Source organism: Raphanus sativus, unplaced genomic scaffold (genome assembly GCF_000801105.2).
Source record: "Raphanus sativus cultivar WK10039 unplaced genomic scaffold, ASM80110v3 Scaffold2284, whole genome shotgun sequence".
Classification (NCBI taxonomy): Eukaryota; Viridiplantae; Streptophyta; class Magnoliopsida; order Brassicales; family Brassicaceae; genus Raphanus; species Raphanus sativus.
The window spans coordinates 3168-16382 of NW_026617593.1; the positions used below are offsets into that span (position 1 = coordinate 3168).

Consider the following 13215-nt stretch of genomic DNA (forward strand, 5'->3'; position numbering starts at 1 on the left):
CATATTTATACAAATTTACATATTTGACAAAAAGATGTTCTAAGTTTGTTACATTGTTCTCTTTAATGCATACAACCCTTTGTTATTTGACACTTTTCCACGCACGGCTGTGAAATAAAATTACAATATTTTGATCTAAACGTTAACTGGCCGCCGTCAAACCCCAATCTTAGTAAGTTAAAGTTGTTGATATGTAATAGCATGAAGGACCAAATGGTCAGGTCAATAGTGATGGACTCGAACAAGAGTCTTGAAAGTTGAAAACAACGTCATTCCTTTATTTAATGGAATCACAACAATTTGACCATCAGAAAATATGGCCGTTGGTTGAGTGTTTGATAGTAATGGATATTGGAATCTTGAAAGTTGAACTCCCTTATTTAATGGACTTGATAGAGTTTGCCTATCAGAGAAAATGGCCGTTGGTTACTGAGTAATGATGCTAGTCTTGAAAGTTGAAGCTACTTCACTTCATTCTTTATTTAATCTTGGACTTGAGAGACAAACCTGACCATCACAGAAAATGGCTTCTTCCTCTTCCTCTTCCATGGTTCCGTCATCGTCTCTGACTCCGGTGATGAAAAAGGGAAGATTTATAAACTGGTCGGAGCTTCCTTCGGAATTGACATCATCAATCCTGCAAAGGCTAGGCGCGATTAAGATATTGGAAAACGCTGGAAAGTGTGAGACTGGATGGTTTCAAGAAGACTCTTTGATGGTCCCTCGGATCGATCCCCTTGCTCCCTGAGAGGAGTGCGAAGAGCCTTGGCGGCTTCAGAATCGAGCAAATCCCTGTTCGATCCGTACTTGTCGACTCTATCCAAAATCTTTTGGATGACGAACCGCGACTCGAGCACAAGAGGAGACAGAGAGAGGTCCTTCTCTGGAAGCTCGCCTACGTCCAAACGCTTCATCTCAGCGTCGTAATGCTTCTCTAGCCCGGCGTAGGTATCGATGTCCTCCTGAGGGATGTTCTTACCTGTTGCCTTCATCCCTTCGAGACAACGCCTCATCCCTCGAGCCTGACCGAGCATGCACCGCGCGTCTTCAAATTTATCGCGACGAGTCTCCCGATCCTGGATCCTCTTGAAACGAACGGCGCACTTCCCATGCATCGCCGCCATTACCCGGATTCGCTCATGAGTAACCTCGTAACGACGCGAATCCCTTAGACGGTCCATCTCCTTGGAGTGCGCCGAGTCGGCAGCAGCCATCTTCTTCTCAAGGGTCTCCTTGTCGCCTGCTAGTTTGGCCTTCTCCCCCTCCAGTTTCTTGACCAGTTCCCGAGCTCTCTTCAGCTCTTTGTTCATGGCAGCCTCTTTCTGGAAGAGTTCGTCCCTGATGGCCTCCTCCCGAATAACCGCCTCATCCTTTTTGCGCAGCATGTCTTCCAAGGCACGGGTCGCTTCCTTGCCGTTGCGCCTCTGGCTATCGATCGTGGCGTAGGCTTCCTTCAGCGCCTTGTCGTACTTACCGACGACTACGTTCCAGTCTCCTTGGCTCTACAACACGACATCCAAAGAGTTAAAAAATAAAAAGGTAGTCAGAAGGAGACGAGGAACGTGCACGGCAAGAGATTCGCCCTTACCCTGACCGAAGAGCCGGCAGCAACGGTGTAATCGTTCTGGAAGACAAGGTCCTTCACGAGCGGAAGATGATCGGAACTCCCTCGAACCTGTCGGACGAAGCGAGCGCATTCCTTGTTGCTGCAAACAAGGGGGTATCGCGCTTGTAGATGAAATCAACTTTATCCGGGCAGAATCCCTGGACTTTCTTCGGCGCATCCTTTTTCTCCTGCGGAGCTCTCAGGGGAGGCTTGTTCGGTTCCCCCGCATCTTCGCGCGCTGCTGTCTCTTCAGCAGAAGTAACAGCAGTCGGAACTTCTGAAGTTCCTTGCTCAGCATCTGTCGCCACCTCCTGCTCCGAGGACCCGCCGGCGTCCTTCTTCTTGCTCTTCTTCGACTTCTTCTTTTTCTTTGCCTTCGAAGAAGCCTCTTGGGCTCCTTCTGCTCGATCGCCACCAAGAGAAAGATCCGGGACACCACCATCGTGGGAACCGCCACTCGGCTCCAAGGCTCGGAGTTCTCCTTCCTCCACAGAGGAAGCTCGAGCCTCGACGGGATCCTTTCGCGCCCGTTTCTTCTCCGGCTCGGTATCTCCGCCTGCAGAAGTCTCCTCAGGCTGCCTCTCCTCGGAAGCTGCGAGCTCCTGTCTCTTCTTCTTGCTGCTCTTCTTCCCCGCGAGCCGAGTCTCGACATCTAACTCGGTCACGTTTGGGTCCCCCAGATCGGGAGAATCCGTGTTTGCAGCTTGATCCGGCTCCATGAACCCTAGCTGATTCTCGACGATCAAGCTCAAATCCGGCAACTCCCTCATGGCTCTTGCTCGGTTTATCTCCCTTTGTTCGTCCTTGTTGAACAAGTTAATCCTCTTCGACCTCTTAGTGATGATAGGAATCGTGTTCGAACGCCAAACCTCTGCAAGACAAATTGGAAACAAGTTAAGATCTCCTAAAAGGGACCGAGTAAAAGAGAAAGATCCGAAAGACTTACGTTGTCTAATCCGACCAGCCGACTCACGGATCCTACTGAAGGAAAAGTTGTCCCAATGATCTTGTTTCCGAGACGCAACCACCCGAGCACTCTCCAAAAACTCTTCCTCGTATTGCTCGGAATTCGAATGAGGAACTGCAAAGGCACAAAGGAACAAGGTTCAGACGCGCAAAACAATGAAAGACCAATCGATATTCTATACCAATCTCATTGTTCCATAGAACACGGTAGCCAGTCTTCAACGGCTCCTCGAATGCCGCCCGATCGGACTTGACGTAAAAATACGATCGCTGCCAGTTGTTCGTCTTGGTGGGGTAGCCCGTCACCACGTTGTAATTAGGACGTATTTTCAACGAGATCAGGCCTTGCTGTATCTTCACCGAGACCAACTCCTCGAATGCTCGAACGTTGAGAGCAACGCCGGCCTCCGCCCCGATAACCACCAGCGCGACCGCTAGTCGCCAAGCTCCGTTCAGGAACTGACTAAGTGCGGCTCCTCGGCGCATCGTATAGGCGGTAACGAGCCGAGGAATCGGGAACCACAGCTTCGTATCACCTTTGAAATACGACTCGTACACGCACTGGTATCCCTTCGGAGGAGACCAAGGCCTCTGGTCCTCCCTGGGGATAATGAATGTGACACCGAATGCCTTACGCTTCCACAGAAGCCTCGATACCGACTTAAAGGTGGACCAGGTTGGCTCGACGTTTGGCCAATCCTGCCCTTCCACTACCTAGGGACGAATTCGTTCTGGGTCGAGTCTGCGCTGATCCTCGAAGATTCCGTCCGGATAATAACAGCTGGGGACCATCGACTCGGTAATCGGGTCATGGCCATCGTCATCTCCACGAGATGCGACCATCGCCTCCGAGACGAGCACTCGCTCATTCCTACTCATGTTCTCCGTATCCATCATCGCCTCGCGATGAGCTGCCTCCGCGCTACCGTCGGATCCGCGGACTGTCTCTAGATCGCTGTCGGACCCAACCATATCCACAGTCATCTTTCCTTTCTGTTCTCGAGAGAGTCGTTTGCTCGTCGACATACCGAGTAAGGGACCTTAACTAGAGAGCAAAAGTTAGAGAGAGAAAGGATAGAGAGAGAAAGTACCTGATAACTGAGAGAAGAATGAGAGATCTCGAAAGAAGTCTCCTATTTATTGAGAGGGGGAACGCGCTTCCTACGAGGCGCCATCATTAACCCTACGCGGGCCTAATTGGGCATGTCGGTGGGCTCGCGCGTCATCCCCAAACGCGACGGTTCGACTCCTCGACAAAAACCTTAGTGACGTTTCGACTTCTCGATCAAAAACCGATGACGGTTCGAATGTCACATCACAAACCAAACCCAATCAATTTGACGGTTTTAGAAGGGCCCGCCTGAGATACCGAGCATACGGCATATCGGTTACTCGTCTGAGAAACCCAAAAAAAAAACCTCTCCATCGGCGGTCCCTCATTGAAATTAGGGAATCAAAAGATTGAACCTCCTATTCTTCGAGTCCTAACTAACTAATTCGCTGCGATCGATTGCTCGACTCGACAACGAACTAGGGGGACTTACTGTTGGGGATGGATTGTCACCACCCACAAGGCAGCGAACAGGAGGCCCATTACTATCGCTCAAAGGATGATCGGCTCGAAGCCGGCTCCCGACGAGTCGCGACCCGGCTCGTGACCACTTTGGATAGAGGACGAGCAGCCGAAGACAGCGACCAAGCAGCTCGGGCCGAACAGTTGTCCCGACTGGGCCTGCAAGACAAAAGGCCCATAACGAAGAGGACGAATTAGGTCAAAGCTAACCGACCTAAGAGACTATATAAGGAGTTGAGGACAGGAAGGAACGGGATGACCACTTAGACACACAGACTTGCGGCTAGATTAGGGTTTCCATTACTCTCTTTATATCTCGCCGCTTTCTCTTGTACTTCCGCCTAGGAGCTTTCCGAGCATCGACTAGCCGGCTTTCTTACTCTTGTACCCTCGTTATTCCGACTCTAATAAAACGTCTTTGTTCATCCCACTCTTGAGTTCTTTTATTTTCTGTTGACCAAACTCACCTCAAACAGGGAGTTGGAAAAGAGGTGTTCGGAGAGGATCAAAGTTGTGAGACACCCTAATGACTCAACTCATGATTATCCTATTAATGCAACGGTTATTGATATGGATTCAGATGAAGACGACCACCTTAATTGCTATGACTTTGACAATTATGACTACGACATGTATTGATATGATACTTTATGATGACCCTCGGTGAGAACTTTAATAACCTATCTATGCAGTTCTGTATCTATGTAGTTTTCACTGTCCTTGTCTTAAGTGACCTTGGTAAGAATTTCTTTTGATTTTGCAAAATGGTTTATTGTCTTTCTACAAGTACTTAACTTTATAGAAGTTTGAAGGATATGTTATTGTTTTACTTTTGAGTTAAAGTTTGTGATTATTCTGAAAATTATAGAAAGCAGGCCTTTACTGATGATTCGGTTAGAAGAATCGTCATAAAAATTTGGGAAGTTTACTAGAAGGAGGCAAATTACTTCAGTAATTACTAGAATAAGTCTTAAAAATTTAAAATTACTAAATTATTTTTATGGTCAAAAATACCCTTTTTATAGTTGTGATCAAAAAGGTATATTACCAAATTGCCATTTAAATTTTAAAAAAATTCTCGACGACAGTTTTATTTAACAAAAAAACAAATCTGTCGTAATATAAATCTGTTAATTAAACCTGCTGTTAAATTTAAATCTGCTGTTTACTTGGTAGCAGACTTTTGAGTCACAGCAAATTTTTTTGAGATGGCTGATTTATCTGTCCGATTTGATGCTATCAATAGATTTATTTGTTTTAATCTATCGAATGAAGTGACAGATTTTTTTAAAGTGGCAGTTTTATATTTTATCGATTAGATTTTTACAACCGATTTATATTTACGTTCAGCCGACTTTTAATAGGTAATAGACATAGATTTTTATGGCAGATATGTTTGTTCGATTTAAATATCCGGTCGATTTTTATTTTCATATGGTGGCCGATTTTTTAAATTGCCATCTTTGGCGGCAGATTTTTAAAATAAATTCTAATTACCAGATTAACACAAACTTATTTTGGCAGATTTATCCACCCGAATTTGTGGTTAAGTGGACAAATATTTCTGTTTAGTTTTAATTAAAATCAGTTTTAATTAATTTTAAATTTTGGTTTAAATCAAGTTGTTCTTGGTTTAAATTAATTTAAACTTCTGGTTTAAAAATCATATTAGACCACCTTTCCAATTAGGTTTACGTTCTTTGTCGTCTTCTTCTTCTTCCTCTTACCTCTCATTCATAAATTTTGGATCTACTTTCATGGAAATCTACAACATCTTTTAATTCACGTTAATTGGAGAATAATGGAGCACATGATTCGGGGAAGTGGAAAGTTGAGAAAACTAAGTGGTTATTTGAAGTAGATAATGATATAGATAGCATAATAGTTGCTGCATATGAGGACACTCGATTTGAGGATTTTGTGAAGATCATATTTGAGGATTATGGAGATGATTTTGCAGAAAACGACTTGGAACTGAGGTACCTTATTCCAAAGCAGAATCTACACAATCAAAGCATCAACATACCACCTGTGAAAATAGGAAATGATAGACAGTTTCATGCATTCTTGGATCTTTGCAAATTCGAGAACGTTCGGCTATGTGTGATGCATATCTATCTTAACTATGGGAGTTCGTACAACTTGAAAATACTTGGTGATTTGACCATTGGATACATAGTTCCAATATGAGGTAAACATCATATCTCAATATGAAATATCTTCATTGTATTCACAGAAGTAACACAAAGCAAAGATATGCAAAACAGAGAAGTCCATAACTCAATATTGACTGACCAGAAGGTCCCCTTTAAGGGAAGTGTATTCCATTACATATAACTGATCACAACAAGATGAACTCACTGCCATATCCATGGCCCTATCTGGTAGAACCATTCCTGTTGGGTTTTCTGTTGGTTGCACTCTCGGTAACCTTCTTGCTGTCCCAGTCAAAAGAGAAAAGGTATAACAGTATTTAGTACTACTAGAAGCAAAAATAAAAACACTGTTTGAATTTGAATCTCAGAGTGTAGCGATATAGCTCACCTATTTCATAGAATATCTCCTTGACATTAGCTGCGGTTTTTGCTGAAGTTTCCATGAAGAAAAGACTGTTCTCCTGAGCATATGTTTGCGCCTCCTACACAAAAGACCATTAGTGTCAGGTATCAAGAAGTAGGCTTAGCAGCAAAATAATCAGAAACCAAGAATAAAGTTGTCGAAACTGTAGGGAAATATTTAGGAGTGAGTGATACTAAACTTATCCTTAATGTGGTGGTCGAACAACCAAATTGGTGCAATGAGCCAATATTAACTTGTTAAGGGCGAGAATATCAGGTCAATGCCAACTTCAATGGGGATGCATATCTATCTTAACTTGATAAAGTGTGCTCTTGTTCGGTAATGGTAGAAATAACACAGTATGAGAGTTCTTCCATTTGAAATTAACATAAATTTACTGTCCTCGCATTAAGAGAATTACAGATTAAAGGTTTCCAAAATCAAGCAAACACAGAGAAAAATAAATTCAATTTCTCAAATTGGGAATTAGGGTTCTCAAATTTCATCATAAGATTAATCAATCAATCTTTAATAACAACAACCTAGATCCGCAAAAATGAGGACTTACAGATTCAATTAACTTGGAATTGATGGCAGAGATGTCACACAAGCTAGCGGCGGAGTTCAGGTCGACACAGAGATGGAGATGACGAACGGCGGAGTTGAGGCTGTGACCCAGGCGAACGGCGGAGTTCAGGTCTCGACGACGAAACAGAGATGGAGTCGACGAACGGCAGAGACAGAGATGGAGACGACGAAGGCTTTGTTTGCGTAAGGAGAAGAAGACCACAAAAGGTTGGAGACGACGAATGCTTTCTTCTTTTTATTTTATTAGTTTTTATTTGGGAAAATTGTCATTTAAATCACGAACTTTCAAATTTGGTTGAAAAAAAGCCTGAACTTTTCCTTGGACCATTTAAAGCACCAACTTAATTTGACTAGCCATTTTAAACATCAATTTAGTTTGACTAAACCAAATTAAGCACGACGTTAACTCGGGTAACGGAATGATTAAACGGAGTTAAATGCCGTCTCTAATCTCTGTTAAGTCCAAAACGACGTCGTTTAAAAATCTTTTTAAATATCACATCCGGGTGGATCGAACCTATGACCAAAGACACTATCATTGAAAGGCCCAAACCACTAGACCACTTGCATTTTTTTAACTTGATTGACTACTAATACTTATTATTATGAAACTTCCAAATCATTTTTTTCCACTCTAAATCCCTAAATGATTTTATAAATATTAAAACTTTTAAATAGCTTATTAGTTATTCGAAATTTTGTGAGTATAAATAACTAAATGACTTTTAATTGTAATTTTTAATTAATAATAATACAAAATGGTTTTTAATTATGATTTTTTTTTAAAAAATCTTTAGTATTATTAAAAATTATAATTAAAATTATAGTTAATAATAACTTGTCTGATTTATAATAATAATTAATTATAATTTTTAATTACTAGTAATACTAAATGATTGTTAATTATAATTTTAATTACTAATGATTTTAATTATAATTTTTAATTACTAATAAAACAAAATAATTTTTAATTGTGATTTTTAATTAAAAATATTTTAGTATTATGAAAAATTATAATTAAAAATCATTAATTCAAAAATCATTTAGTATTGCTATTAATTAAAAATTATAATTAAAAATCATTTAGTATCATATAGTTATTTATAAGTAGTATTTTCAGTAATACTTGTAAATAAAACTTAATATTATAATTAAGTTAATAATTATTATAAGTTTTAATATTTTTAATAATGTTCACAAATTTTTGAATAGTTAATAATTTATTTACAAGTTTTAATATTTATAAAATTATTTAGGGATTTAGGGTTGAAGAAGATGATTTGGAGGTTTCACAATAATAACTATTACTAGTCAATCATGTAAAGAAAAATTTAAGTGGTCTAGTGGTTTGAGCCTTACTTGTGTGTGTCTATGGTCATAGGTTCGATTCCATTAAGACGCATATTTTTAAACGACGTCGTTTTGGACTTAACGAAAATTAAAGACGGCATTTAACTCCGTTTAATCATTCCGTTACCCGAGTTAACGTCGTGCTTAATTTAGTTTAGTCAAACTAAATTGATGTTTAAAATGACTAGTCAAATTAAGTTGGTGCTTTAAATGGTCCAAGTGAAAGTTCAGGCTTTTCTTCAACCAAATTTGAAAGTTCGTGATTTAAATGACAATTTTCCCGTTTTTATTTTGTATTACTATATTATTTTTTATTAAATTAGAATGGCAAACTTGTGGTTAATGTTTAGAAGGTTTGGTTTTTGGTAAATTTAGTTGTTTTAAATTTTAATCTAGTAATTAGAGACTAATGTGCTTTATCCTAGTAATTAGTAGAATGATTAGAATTAGTCTAGGTAATTTCTCTAAAAATTTACCTTGTTCTGCTTAAAACAAACACAACAAGAAATTTAAAGATCAAAACTACGTTAAGTAGGGCTGTTTTCCAACGTTTAGGATGTTCCCGGTTAGTCTTCGGCTATTTTTATGTAACTAAAGAGGCCCAAAGTTCGCTGAATAAAATTATTAAATGGGCTCAATGTAGACTAGCCATTAATGGGCCGGTTCATCAGGTCAACCCGGTTCCTGAAGAAAACCTAGGTTTTGTAACAAAGGGGCAAGATTTTAAAGTTGTCAACTTTCCGACCAAACCAACAAAATCGTCTTTCTTTCTTCGCCATCGCCGCTAAACCCTGAAGCCAAACCATAAACCCTAATCTACATCCCTTGCTTTCACTGAGCTACAGAGAGACAGAGACAGAAAAGAATGAAGTACCCGAAAGGTGGAGGCTTTAAGAGAGGCGGCAAGAAGGGTTCGAACGATTCGGATCCCTTCTTCGAGCAGGAGACAAAGAAACGGAGGAAAGTCAGCTACGACGACGAAGACATCGAGTCTATCGACTCCGACGCCGAAGAGAACGGCTTTAACGGCGAAGATAGGAAAGAAGCTGATGTAGCTGAGGAGGAGGATGAGTTTGCAGATGAGACGGCTGGTGAGAAGCGGAAGAGGTTAGCTGAGGCGTATCTGCTGCGAACGAGGGAAGCTCAGAGGAGGGAGCGTGAAGAACTTGATGACGACGAAGACAATGATGATGATGACATTGTGAAGACTTTGATGAAGAAGCAGCAGGAGGATAGTGGTAGGGTTCGAAGAGCCCTTGCATCTAGGTAATGAAGACACTTTTGGTTAATTAGGGTTTATGGGTAGCTACTGTTTTAGAAAACCGATTGAATTGTGAAGCAAGTTAGTAATTTTGTTAGGTTTGAAGATCAGTTATACTGATAAAGTTGAAGTCTTTTTCATGATTCAATCAGTGTTCAGTAGCCATTGAGTACTGATGAGTTTAGTATTATTCTTAAACAGAAGATAAGATAATTGAGAAACTTAGTTTAAATAGGGTTTATGGGTAGCTAGTGTTTTAGAAAACCAATTGAATTGTGAAGCAAAGTAGTGATCTTATACAATATTCTAAAAATTGGTCTAGGCAAATCTGGTCTAAACAAGTCTAAACGGGTCTAAACAGGCTACGCAAAACTATTTAAAATTTTTAAAAAAAAATCGGTCTAGGCGCCAGCATAATCCTTAGTCCTCTATAAGGTGCCTAACTAGCGCGTAGCTATTTCTTGAACAATGTGTTTTACCATTTGTTAGGTTTAAAGAATGTTACACTAATAAAGTTGAAGTCTTTTTACATGATTCAGTGTTCATAGTGATATGTTTCGTATTGTTGTCAAACAGAAGATAAGATAATGAAAAAACTTGGTGAATTTAGTGTTTATGGGTTTCTACATGTTTTAGAAGACTGTGAAAATTGTGAAGCAAGTTAGTGAATTTTAATCATTTGCTAGGTTATATACTGATAAAGGTTTAACCTATTTTTTGTTTGAATGTTTCAGTGTTCAGGAGCCACTGAGTAGTGATGAGTTTAGTATTATTGTCAAGCACCGAAAATCTGTTGTATCTGTTGCTCTCTCTGATGACGACACTAGAGGATTCTCAGCTTCCAAAGACGGTGCTATTGTCCACTGGGATGTATCTTCTGGTAAAACTGACAAATACAAATGGCCTAGTGATGAAGTTCTGAAGTCTCGTGGGATGAAAGTGAGGGAGCCTAGGAGCAAAAAACACAGTAGAGAGTCTCTTGCTTTAGCTGTTAGCTCTGATGGTCGTTACTTGGCGACTGGTGGAGTTGATAGACATGTTCATATATGGGACGTTCGTACCAGAGAACATGTCCAGGTAAAATGATATAATCCTGTTTTGTTTTGTGGTTTCTTCCCTCAAGTCTCACTTATGTGTTTGCAGGCCTTTCCAGGTCACAGGAACACTGTTTCTTGCTTATGTTTCAGACACGGGACTGCGGAGCTCTACTCTGGTTCTTTTGATCGAAGTGTCAAGGCGTGGAATGTGGAAGATAAAGCTTTTGTGCAAGACAGTTTTGGACACCAGGATGAGATACTAGCCATTGATGCACTAAGGAAGGAGCGTGCACTTACTGTTGGAAGAGATAGAACCATGCTATTACACAAGGTAAATATGAAACACTTTTGGGAGCTGTATGTAGCCATCATCATGTGGTTTTTGTTATTCTGTATTTTAGCAAGTCTTGTTAATGTGATGACAGATGCCTGAGGCAAGCCGTACGATATACCGTGCACCTGCATCTTCTCTTGAGAGCTGCTGTTTCATCAGTGATACTGAGTACCTGTCTGGTTCGGACAACGGAACTGTTGCACTTTGGGGAATGCTAAAAAAGAAACCGGTGTTTCTCCTCAAGAATGCACATTCCGTTGTAGCTGATGGAATCGCCACTAATGGTAAATTCCCTTTCCTCTTCTCTCTGATGCAATTTAATCTTTAACATCACAGTATATTGTTACAGAGATTCCTGATGCTTTGTTCTTTTTCTCTGAACCAGAAAATGGTGAGCATGATAATGTGGAGTATAATAACTCTTCCACGAGTTCTTGGGTCAGTTCAGTTGCTGTTTGCAGAGGTAGTGACCTTGCTGCATCTGGAGCTGGTAATGGTTTTGTGCATTTGATGGCTGTTGAACCAAGTGCCATTCGACCTTTATTCAAGCTTCCACTGGTAAATTTTCTTTACTCTTGTGTTATGTTCATGCATCTGTTGTTTCTGAGAGTGGTTAATAGAAAGAACAGTACAGAGAGTGGTTAAGAGCTTGTTCATTCTAGTACAAAGAGTCACTTCACCAAGTAGTAAACTCACAATGTTTTATTTTATCATGTTCCAGACTGGATTTGTGAACTCCATGGCTTTTGCGAAATCCGGTAAATTTCTGGTTGCTGGTGTTGGACAGGTATGTAGTTAGTTATCCTCTCGTCTTCTTCCTGTTTTTTTCTTTTGTTCTCTGTTTGTTTTTTTGTGAAGGCTAATCTCAAAACTGTGTGTGTTTGTCATATGGATATGGCAGGAAACGAGATTTGGAAGATGGGGATGCATAAAGTCTGCGCAAAATGGTGTGGCAATACATCCCTTAAGGCTGTCATAAAGATTTCATTGGGAGTTGGTTTAAAGAATTATATTTTTGAGACTCAGTTTATGTAATGGCTATTGCAAGTCTTTTCAGCTCTTAAAGTTTTTGCTCCCTTTTTGTTTGTTTTATTGTACCCAATTTTTCTAATACAAGAGAGAGAAGAACTTTAACGTTTTTGAGGTTCTGATGATACAAAGAGATGGAGAATTACATCATTTATATAAAGACTGTACTGTACCTAGATACGGAGTCTAGTTTCAAAAGACGACACCATGACTAGTTATACTGTACTGCTGAAGGAGATCGGAAGGGAGCATTTTGTAGGAGAGAGAGATGTTCAGGTGCTTGATGATGATGACTTCATTTTAATCGGTCGGTATTAGATGTGTCTTCCTTTGAAGATATGGTTATGTTTACTTTTAGCTGGTGGATCACATAGTTGCTTCTTTTTTTGTAATGAATCTGGTTGTATTTGCGTACTGTTTTATCTGTGGGGATGATTGTGTTTTTTTTTGTCTCTGCGTGTTTGAGCATGCTTGTGGAATCAAACGCTCAGGTACTCCTGCCCGAAAAAAAAAGAGCTGTGATGCTCCTGCCCGAAACTGCCCAAATTTAGAATTAAATAATTCTTTATTTAAATACGAAAATTTATTAAAAGACCACATGACCAATAGAAACTTGCATAATTACAACCCAACCAGGACCATTTCGCGGACCATCCAGACCCGATCTATGAAATTCAGATATCTTTCTCTATAACTTTCGAAATCTTTGTAAGAATTGGTGTGATTGTAAATATTGGTGAAACTGTACATCGTAATAAATCATCAACAATATTCTGTATATAATACTAAGTTGAACTAAATTTAACTAAATCGCACTTTTAGATTTCAAATGTTTTATTATGTTATTTTTTGGACAGAGTTGTTGTTATTGATATATTTATTGAATTTTGAATTTAAAAAATAGTTTATATG

The 13215-nt window shown here is 39.9% G+C and overlaps 3 protein-coding genes across 3 annotated transcripts; 1 reads left to right on the plus strand and 2 right to left on the minus strand.

Moving 5' to 3' along the window:
- Window positions 1–656: 656 nt before the first annotated feature.
- LOC130505443 (meiosis-specific protein ASY2-like) lies at window positions 657–3556 on the minus strand. The gene is made up of 5 exons (XM_057000050.1): window positions 3362–3556; window positions 2755–3286; window positions 2553–2687; window positions 1666–2477; window positions 657–1502 (listed from the first exon to the last, which is right to left on the minus strand). The coding sequence occupies exons 1-5, from the start codon at window positions 3554–3556 to the stop codon at window positions 657–659; spliced, it is 2520 nt and encodes an 839-aa protein (XP_056856030.1).
- Window positions 3557–6334: 2778 nt separating this feature from the next.
- LOC108844855 (uncharacterized) lies at window positions 6335–7831 on the minus strand. Its single transcript, XM_057000051.1, has 4 exons — window positions 7810–7831; window positions 7273–7520; window positions 6690–6783; window positions 6335–6583 (listed from the first exon to the last, which is right to left on the minus strand). The coding sequence occupies exons 1-4, from the start codon at window positions 7829–7831 to the stop codon at window positions 6426–6428; spliced, it is 522 nt and encodes a 173-aa protein (XP_056856031.1). The 3' UTR covers window positions 6335–6425.
- Window positions 7832–9361: 1530 nt separating this feature from the next.
- On the plus strand, window positions 9362–12412 carry LOC108844856 (U3 snoRNP-associated protein-like YAO). Its single transcript, XM_057000049.1, has 7 exons — window positions 9362–9908; window positions 10638–10980; window positions 11047–11271; window positions 11366–11558; window positions 11660–11832; window positions 11996–12061; window positions 12176–12412. The coding sequence occupies exons 1-7, from the start codon at window positions 9508–9510 to the stop codon at window positions 12251–12253; spliced, it is 1479 nt and encodes a 492-aa protein (XP_056856029.1). The 5' UTR covers window positions 9362–9507; the 3' UTR covers window positions 12254–12412.
- Window positions 12413–13215: the final 803 nt, after the last annotated feature.

Coding starts and splice junctions, on each gene's coding strand:
- LOC108844856 (XM_057000049.1), top strand. CDS start 9,508: ATGAAGTACCCGAAAGGTGGAGGCTTTAAGAGAGGCGGCAAGAAGGGT. Junction 9,909..10,637: donor CGAAGAGCCCTTGCATCTAG/GTAATGAAGACA, acceptor TGAATGTTTCAG/TGTTCAGGAGCCACTGAGTA. Junction 12,062..12,175: donor TGGTTGCTGGTGTTGGACAG/GTATGTAGTTAG, acceptor TGGATATGGCAG/GAAACGAGATTTGGAAGATG.
- LOC130505443 (XM_057000050.1), bottom strand. CDS start 3,556: ATGACTGTGGATATGGTTGGGTCCGACAGCGATCTAGAGACAGTCCGC. Junction 2,688..2,754: donor TCTATGGAACAATGAGATTG/GTATAGAATATC, acceptor GTGCCTTTGCAG/TTCCTCATTCGAATTCCGAG. Junction 1,503..1,665: donor CGTCCGACAGGTTCGAGGGA/GTTCCGATCATC, acceptor GTCGTGTTGTAG/AGCCAAGGAGACTGGAACGT.
- LOC108844855 (XM_057000051.1), bottom strand. CDS start 7,831: ATGATAGTGTCTTTGGTCATAG. Junction 7,521..7,809: donor GATAGTGTCTTTGGTCATAG/GTTCGATCCACC, acceptor AATAAAAAGAAG/AAAGCATTCGTCGTCTCCAA. Junction 6,784..7,272: donor ATTCCAAGTTAATTGAATCT/GTAAGTCCTCAT, acceptor TCTTTTGTGTAG/GAGGCGCAAACATATGCTCA.